The sequence below is a fragment of the Spinacia oleracea genome, chromosome 3 (assembly GCF_020520425.1).
Source record: "Spinacia oleracea cultivar Varoflay chromosome 3, BTI_SOV_V1, whole genome shotgun sequence".
Taxonomy (NCBI): Eukaryota; Viridiplantae; Streptophyta; class Magnoliopsida; order Caryophyllales; family Amaranthaceae; genus Spinacia; species Spinacia oleracea.
In genome coordinates, this window is record NC_079489.1 from 103736442 (window position 1) to 103745919 (window position 9478).

The 9478-nt window shown below is 35.3% G+C and overlaps 1 protein-coding gene across 1 annotated transcript; it reads right to left on the reverse strand.

Annotated features, from left to right (window-relative positions):
• Positions 1–207: 207 nt before the first annotated feature.
• Positions 208–851, reverse strand: LOC130469222 (uncharacterized). The gene is made up of 2 exons (XM_056838164.1): positions 501–851; positions 208–411 (listed from the first exon to the last, which is right to left on the reverse strand). Exons 1-2 carry the CDS (start codon positions 817–819, stop codon positions 395–397), a joined length of 336 nt encoding a protein of 111 aa, XP_056694142.1. The 5' UTR covers positions 820–851; the 3' UTR covers positions 208–394.
• Positions 852–9478: the final 8627 nt, after the last annotated feature.

The following is a 9478-nucleotide window of genomic DNA, read 5'->3' on the forward strand; positions in this document are numbered from 1 at the left end:
AAGTCTTTCTAAGCGTTTCAAGTTTATATGGCCTAATCGACAATGCCACAGATAGGTGAGATCTGAATCATCCTTTTTGGCCTTTTTGGTATTTATGTTATATACTTGTTTGTCGTGATCTAATAAATAAAGTCCATTGACTAATCTAGCAGATCCATAAAACATCTCTTTAAAATAAAACGAACAACTATTGTCTTTTATTATAAAGGAAAATCCCTTAGCATCTAAGCAAGAAACTGAAATGATGTTTTTAGTAAGACTTGGAACATGGAAACATTCTTCCAGTTCCAAAACTAGCCCGGAGGGCAACGACAAATAGTAAGTTCCTACAGCTAATGCAGCAATCCGTGCTCCATTTCCCACTCGTAGGTCGACTTCACCCTTGCTTAACTTTCTACTTCTTCTTAGTCCCTGTGGATTGGAACATAAGTGTGAGCCACAACCTGTATCTAATACCCAAGAAGTTGAATTAGCAAGTATACAGTCTATAACGAAAATACCTGAAGATGGAACGACTGTTCCGTTCTTCTGATCTTCCTTTAGCTTCAAGCAATCTCTCTTCCAATGCCCCTTCTTTTTGCAGTAGAAGCATTCGGATTCAGAAGTGGGTTGACTGACCTTCCTCTTTGCAGATTTGGCGCCAGTTTGCTTAGTTGGGCTGGCCTTGTTGCCACCTTTCTTAGCATTCCTCTTCTTTCCAGATTTCTTGAACTTGCCCCCACGCACCATAAGCACATCCTGCTTATCACTTTTGAGCGTCTTTTCAGCGGTCTTCAGCATACCGTGAAGCTCAGTGAGCGTTTTGTCCAGACTATTCATACTGTAGTTCAGTTTGAACTGATCATACCCGCTATGAAGAGAATGGAGGATGGTGTCTATAGCCATTTCCTGAGAAAATTGCTGATCCAGCCGACTCATATTCTCAATGAGTCCAATCATTTTGAGAACATGTGGACTTACGGGCTCGCCTTTCTTAAGCTTGGTCTCAAGAATTTGCCTATGAGTCTCGAATCTTTCGACTCGAGCCAGATCTTGGAACATGTTCTTCAACTCACTGATGATTGTGAAAGCATCTGAGTTGATGAACGTTTTCTGCAGATCCGCACTCATAGTGGCGAGCATTAGACATTTCACATCCTTGTTGGCATCAATCCAACGATTGAGGGCTGCCTGAGTGATCCCGTCGCCTGGAGCTTCGGGCATCGCCTCATCTAGGACATACTCCTTTTCTTCCTGCATAAGAACTATTTGCAAGTTCCTTTGCCAGTCAAGGAAGTTTTTCCCGTTCAACTTCTCCTTTTCGAGAATTGATCGAATGTTGAATGAATTGTTGTTTGCCATATTAAAAACTACAATTGAAAAGAATAAACAAATAAATAACCATTCACAGTTTCTCTTAATAAACTTAAATTCTAGCATACATGCATAATTCAATGTTTATTAAGCATTTTATTCAAGTTATGTGTTCCGGCAGGTGTGAATAAAATGATTCCAAGATCCTAAAATCATTGAAGAACTAAGCACAGTTTGTCGACTTAATCCTAGAACATCTTAGGTAAGCAAAAGCCTTTTGCTAATAGTCTAGAAACTATTCTTGGTTGATAGGTACGTCTAAGAACTTATTAGGTAAACCTATCGAATTTGCCACGACATAAAAGGACTCCTTACTTATATCGTTGAGTTTCACCAAAACTAACATGTACTCACAATTATTTGTGTACCTTGCCCCTTTAGGACCAATAAGTAACACCTCGCTGAGCGAAAACTATTACTAGATTGATGTAAAGGATATCCAAGCAAGTGTATATTTTGGCATGGCACCTTTTAACTCAATTTTTAAGTTTGGAACTTAAGGCTCTTACTATGTTGGTTAGATTTTAAGTGAACTAAAATCCTTAATCATGCAACATAATCAAGCTTTTGATCTCATGCATTTTAAGACATATTTAAAACAATAAATAACTTAAAACATGCATAAGATATTTGTGATCTAGTATGGCCCGACTTCATCTTGAAGCTTTGACTTCAAAGTCCGTCTTGAAAATCTCCGTGGGAGGCACCATTTTCTTCAAATAGGATAAGCTATAACTAATTACAACTATTTGATGGTTCGCAGACCATATTTGAATTGAAAAATAACTTTGGTACTTTAGACCAATTACATTCAAATTAATGGTACGCAGACCATATTTTCTATCCTATTTGGGCCATACTAGTCACTTCATAACCTGCAAAACAGTACATATACAATATATACCATTCACCCATTCATTATCATGAATGGCCCACATAGCTGGTTAGTAAAACACATTATGCATCACGTAAACATTTGCAGCAATTAATCAAGGGCACCAATAATCTACCAATTATTCAGTCCTTATTAATTCTAATCAAGTTGTTTTTAACCTTAAGGATTTGTAGACCTAATCAAGAGTTTATGACTAAAAACGCTCCCACTCAAACCAATAAATTCATATGCTTTACTAATTTTAAACATAAAATTGTATTTCTAGTCTAACCGGAAACATACAAATTTAATTAAAATTTAAAGCTCATATAAATTTATAATTGAATCCAAAATTTAATTTAATTTCAGTCGCATTTAAATTAATTCATGATTTTAATTTTAGTAAAATAATTAGAATAAATTTCATTTATTATAATTATAATATTCAAAATTAAAATCCAAGAAATTAATTCAAATTATTAATTTTAAAATTAATTAAAATTACGTGAACTGAAATTTTCAAATTAAACATTCAAAACGATCTAATCGAAACGCAAACACCCTACGCGTTGCACGCCCATGGGCCGTACGCACACAGCCATTGCTGGCCATGTGCGCGCAGCCCATGCGCTCGTAGCATAGCTGCTGCTGTCCCAACGCAAGCCTCCGCATAGCGCCCATCGCACGCGAGCTATCGCTCGCAGCGCGCGCGCGCGACATCGCTCGCTGGCGCGCGAGATCGCTCGCTGGGCGCGCAAGCTCGCTCGCTGCGCGCGCGAGCCATCGCTCGCTGGGGCGCGAGATCGCTCGCTGGCGCGCGAGATCGCTCGCTGCGCGCGCGCGAGCCATCGCTCGCTGGTGCGCGACATCGCTCGCTGGGCGGGCGACATCGCGCTTTGCGCGCGAGTGATGCTGTGCGCAGCGCTCGTGGCACGCGAGCTTGCGCTCGCTGCGCGCGAGGCTGCGCGCACTTGTGCGAGGCAGCGCGCGTTGTGGCGCAGCTCGCTTGCTGCCCACACGCGACTGCCTTGGCTCGCCCCTCGCCCATGCCCATACGTTCATTGCTCGTGGCACACGACACAAGGCAGGGCTGCTGCCTTGCGCTCGTGTACTACGCCCTTGCTCATTGCATTCGTGCCGCACGGGCGACGAGCTCCCTTGCTCGTCGTCGCATGCCCGCATTATACAACACCCCTTAAGGGTAACACGAAGCGTCCATTGCTTCGTGCGTGCAAGTTATTTGAACGAATCGCAAGAAAATTTAAAATTTATATTTAAAATTAATGACAAATTAATAAATATTATTAATTTCATAATTTTAGGGCGAAAAAATCGAAAATTTATTATCCAATTGATTTCCGATTGTTATGGATTCAAGTCTAGGTCATAAAAATTTAAAATTTATCGTAAATTTACAATTTTTATGGTGGTTTTTAATCATAGGTTTCTAATTAAATTACAATTAATTATGAAAATCAAATTAATTCTAAATTATTCTAATTTTCAACAAATTAATCATAATTACAAATTAGATTGCATAATTAACAAGACTAGGCATTCAAACTTGTTAAACATATGCAGTAGGTCAATCAAAAATTCAAGATTTATCAACAGGAATCGCAAATATTTAATTTAACATCTTAAATTTACGAAATTTTGCATCCGAAAAACTAAAACCTTCGAAAAGTCATAGTTAGGCTTCGAATTTGAGAATTCTGGGTTCGGCAGAAAAATACTATTTTTGTCAAAATTTTAGAATGCCTTTTACATGCGGAATTGACACAAAAATCACTCAATTCGGATGGGTAATGAAGAAACTGCCGAAAAACTGCGTACATATAATTAAATAAACGCAATTTGCAATTAATTAACAATTACGAAAATTAATCACCCCTTTTAATTCTTGCAAATTTGTAATATTTAACCATGTTCATGCAATTTAGATTATGAAAATAATAAGGGGCTCGTGATACCACTGTTAGGTTATGATACATATGACATTACATAAATCATGCGGAAACAACCATTAACCCAGGAAACATATTATTTACACATAATCATATAGCATAATTAGATGCATACTCTTTGTTGCGTGCCCTCCCTAGCTGCGCCCGAACCGAACAAGAACAAGTCTTTTAGGACTCCAAATGTCGTCCCTCCGTAGATAGTCCACAGCACGTCCGGATCCGCCTTAAGATTGACCAACTAGAATCGCCCTTAAGGTACTAGAAAATTCGGCACTTTTATGAGCAAGATGTGTTTTAATTTTCTCTCAAAAAACTCACTTTTGAATACTTTGAAACTCGTATATAAATTATGACCCCTAGGCCTTTATTTATAGAGTTATGGAAAAGGAATCGTAATCCTAGTAGGATGCGAATTAATTGGAATTAGAATCCTACATGAATTCTATTTAATTAATTTATCCAATTAGGAATAGACATTTAATCATACACTGACTCTTGCAGATTCAGGAATCACGCATGAGCACAAACTCACACACACACGGCAGCCACAAGGACTGCCCATGCGTGCGAGCTGCAGCCCACGCAGCAAGGCCCACGCATCCGTGGCCTTGGCGCGCGCTGGGCTTGTGGCGTGCGTGCTTGCTGGGCGACGGCCTGGCTTCGTGCTGGGCCTTCGTCCGGCAGGCCTCGTCCGATGCTAATTCGTACGATACGCTTCCGATTAAATTTCCATTTCCGGAATCTATTTCCGATACGAACAATATTTAATATTTCCGATTCCGGAATTAATTTCCGTTTCGAACAAATATTTAATATTTCCGTTTCCGGAATTATTTTCCGATTCCGGCAATATTTCCGATTCTGACAATATTTCCGTTTCCGGCAATATTTCCGATTCTGGTAATATTTCCATTTCCAATAATATTTTCCGATACGTACCATGTTTCCGTTTCCGGCAACATCTACGACTTGGATAATATTCATATTTCCGATACGATCCATATTTCCGTTTCCGGCAATATCATCGTTTCTGGAGTATTCATTTCTTGCCTGTGACGATCTTAGCTCCCACTGAAACCAAGATCCGTCGGTTCCGAATATTCATAGATGGAGTATTTAATGCCATTAAATACTTGATCCGTTTACGTACTATTTGTGTGACCCTACGGGTTCAGTCAAGAGTAAGCTGTGGATTAATATCATTAATTCCACTTGAACTGAAGCGGCCTCTAGCTAGGCATTCAGCTCACTTGATCTCACTGAATTATTAACTTGTTAATTAATACTGAACCGCATTTATTAGACTTAACATAGAATGCATACTTGGACCAAGGGCATTATTTCCTTCACTTCATTCTATATACGGGATAATCAACCGGTATCCTCCCGTTAAATCTGGTTTACACATTGCCAAAAAACAAACAACAAATGACATAATTTAGGAACATGCTCCAATAAATACAATACCACTAAATAAACCAATCAAGCTAATTGGGGAAATATTTAACACTAATTAGCCATATATATCAAATTAACAAAAAATAAGCAAATAAATCCAATTAACAATCACTAAGCATATAATCCTTTATTTAATCCAATTAACAACAAATATTGCGCAACCCTAATTTTTCTGTCAATTCAATTGGGGACAAAAATTTGGGGCTTTTCAACAAAATTGGTTATTTAACATACATAATACTTTAATTAATTATCTAATCAGTTAAATTAATCATATTAACCCACTAGCAATTAAACAAACCCTAAATTCCCAAATTATGCAATTAAACTAATACTCACCTTGATTTTTGGATTACTTTGAAGGTAAATATCACTGGCTTACTTTTACCCCTTGCCTTGCTGGTTCTGGTCCCCCTTGCCTTGCCTTTATTACCTTTCGCCATTGATGCACAGAAAAAGGACGAATCTTTCAGAAATATTCGTTCGATTTTTTAGGGCAAAACAGATGCAAAAATGACAGAGGAGAGAGGGAATTTTACCTTTAATACACACTTCAACAACCTTGGTTCAATGATTTCTGACTCAAGCAATCAATTTCCATTAATGATGTGAAGAGGAAGACGAAGCTGAGGAGTTGCGCAGCAGGAGAGAGAAAATCGAGGTGTTTCTCTTTTTTTTTTTTTTTTTTTTTTTTTTCTGGTTAGTTGGGGTAAGTGGGGAGGTGAAATAAATTTGGAGGGAAAAACTTAAAAAATAAAAAAAGGGTAAAAGTCAATCACGTGCTTGTCACGCGCCAGTCAACGCCGGAAAGTGATGGTTGACTGCCGGAAATTGACACTTGGTCCTGATTGACAAAAAAAATCCAATTTGGGCCTTGGTTGACAACTTTTTTTTTTAAAAGGTCCTTTCTCACAATTTTTGTGTTTTAAAAGGACCTTTTTGACAAATTTTTCTAAAATAATATCCTTTTCTGTGTAAAAAAATGTTACATTATGCAAATGGTGATTCAAGCTATTACGGAAAAAAAAACCCATTGATTTATGCTTGCACGTGCATTTTATATTTGGTTTAAATATCAGCTAATGCATCTACAACTACAATAGTGATGACTTTTGGACTTTGCATTATCAAAAAATTATCAATGAATTAATTTGTTTATCAAAAAAAAAAAAAAACTTTTGGACTTTGCATTTAAATTTACCTTTTTCAGCAATTAATGTTTATAATTTGTTTTTCTTTTAAAATAAATTATGTATGGTTACTTGAGTTAAGTATATAGTTAGTTTGTCTCAAAATCTATTACTATATAATAAAAGAGACACACCAGGAATGACACGTGTCAATTCATGGTGCAATTTTTTCCCGCCAAAAATCTTTTCCTAAAATGTTTATAGATAGAAAAAATTATAGGATTATTAAATATGACATTATTAGACAATTTTGGTAATATTTAGTCAGATAGTCATATCAATAATAAAAAACATTCTTACTCAATATTTTGTTCATGTTAAGCATATCAAATATTTATTTTGGTCAAATCATCATACTAAACATAAAAAATATATAATACGTACTAAAGCGAAAATTGTATATTATATGATAAAATGAGTATGTTCAAGATTTATTAATTACGCAATAGATTTAAGGGATAAATATTTCAGTTAAAAAAGATGGTCAATTAATAATTTTCAAATAACCGTGCAAGCACGGGATCTAATCTAGTTGAATATAAACCCCAACCGGTTAAAAAATAAAATTAGACCCAAACGGTGAAAAAAATAATAACTTAAACTCCTTTTGTTTTCTTAAATAAATTTAATTTACATTTTATAAATAAAAAATAAAAAACTAATTCATATTAATTAGTCGTTAAATTACGTGCATGATATCAAACATGAAAACCAAAAGTGACGGAGGGAGAATCAATAAAAGTTTACCTCTTCGTAAACTTAAGAGAACATTGTTCCTTATTTCAATACTACTCCGTATTTTTTTTAATGGAAATTATTTCAAATACTACTTATTAAATTAAGCATAATAGTTGTTGTACCAAAACCCTTATTTTGAGATTGTGTTGTTGGGCAGTTCGCCATTAACAATCTTATAGAAGGATACTTATGTTTCCTCTACAATCAATGTACATACATATATGATTTTATATAATAAAAGATATGTTTCTTGTTAAAAACTTACAATATAATTTTTCATCACGGGCAGGGACGGACCCAGGATTATAACTTAGGGGTGGCACAAAAGCTATACGAGTAGTTGCTAGTATATACTACCTCCGTTCCACAATACATGCAACATTTTTTTGCACGTATTCCAACACGACTCTTTGGACATTAATATCTCTAAATGCGTATAAGTAAAAATTATAAAAAGTTGATATTTGAAATCCTCGCATTGATAAGAATTTAACAAGATCTCACTTGACTATCTTTTTTCTTACATAATGGTGAAAGAAAGATTGTCAAAGTTGATTGATGAATAGTACCATAATGAGAAATGATGTATGTATTGCGAAACGGAAGTAAAAGACATGATTATAATTTTTTTATATAAAAAATAAAAAGTGGGTAACTCTTAAGATTTTTTGTATAATGATAAATTCGTGCAGTTGATTCTAGACATCACAAAGTTTAAATTGATTGAGAATTTTTAAAAGTATCACTAAAATTCTATAAAATAATGTAGAAAATCAAGATGATTATTATGTTAAAGTAGTAGTTAAAGTAAATTATTTTGTTCTTATTACTCTTTCCCTTTGGTAAAAATAAACTTTATTTGCCAAAAAAAAAAGTGTTGAAAGAAAAAAAAATGTAGTCCAATTGAAATGAGTTGGAAAAAACAGAAATAATGCATCGATTTATTAAAAAAGTTAACAATTTAGAGTTAGTGAAAGTGAAAATTTATTGACTAATTAGAGAAAATGAATTAAGGAAAAAAAATTGAAGGAAGAAAAAAAAAACAAATAAGTTAAAGAGAAAAAGGTAACAATATTGTTCGTACCAGTAATGAACCTGAACCCGTGACCTCTGCCCGATTTTCAGATAATCTCTTAGTTTACCACTGGACCAAGCTAAGCTTTATGTATGCAAATATTATATGTATTATTGAATTTCAGTTTTACAGGTTCTTTATATTCACAACTTTTTTTTTCCCGGGCCCTTAGTTGGATCCTCCATTGATTACAGGAGTGCAAGGGAAAATCAAGCATATATCTACAATTGCCTTTAAAAAAATACAAAAACAAATATGTAGTACATTAATAAATATTAATGCCTATTTTAAATCACTTTATGTTTGAAACTCCAAAAAAAAAAAAAAGTTATCATGAGTTTTCAGAAAATTCACCAAATATACTCCGTGTTTCCAAAATTCAACAAATACTCCCAAGGTTTTACAATATACCTTATTTATAAACTTAAATACACAAAATACCATTAATTTCTATTTTTCTTTCACTCCAGTAACTTTAACTATAATTATTTCTTTTTCTTTTTTTTCATATGCATCCTGTCTTTTTTTCTTTTTTTTCTTATCTGTTTTTCTCTGATTTTGTCTTTCTCGATCTCTCGTTTGACGGTTGTCAACAAACCTCCAGCCACCGACAAACCCATGAACTTCTCCGTGTCGTCCCTGCTTGAACCTCTCTCCATCACTACCACCACCCCTCGCAAGTTGCCTCCCTCCTTCCTTAACTATCACAGAAGGTTAAGTCTTAACCATTCTGAGCACGCCCATGCATTTTCACAACCTCCAATTCCCTACATGTAGTCACCGCAACTTCCCCCTCCAACGGTGTTGTCCTAATTGTCAATCT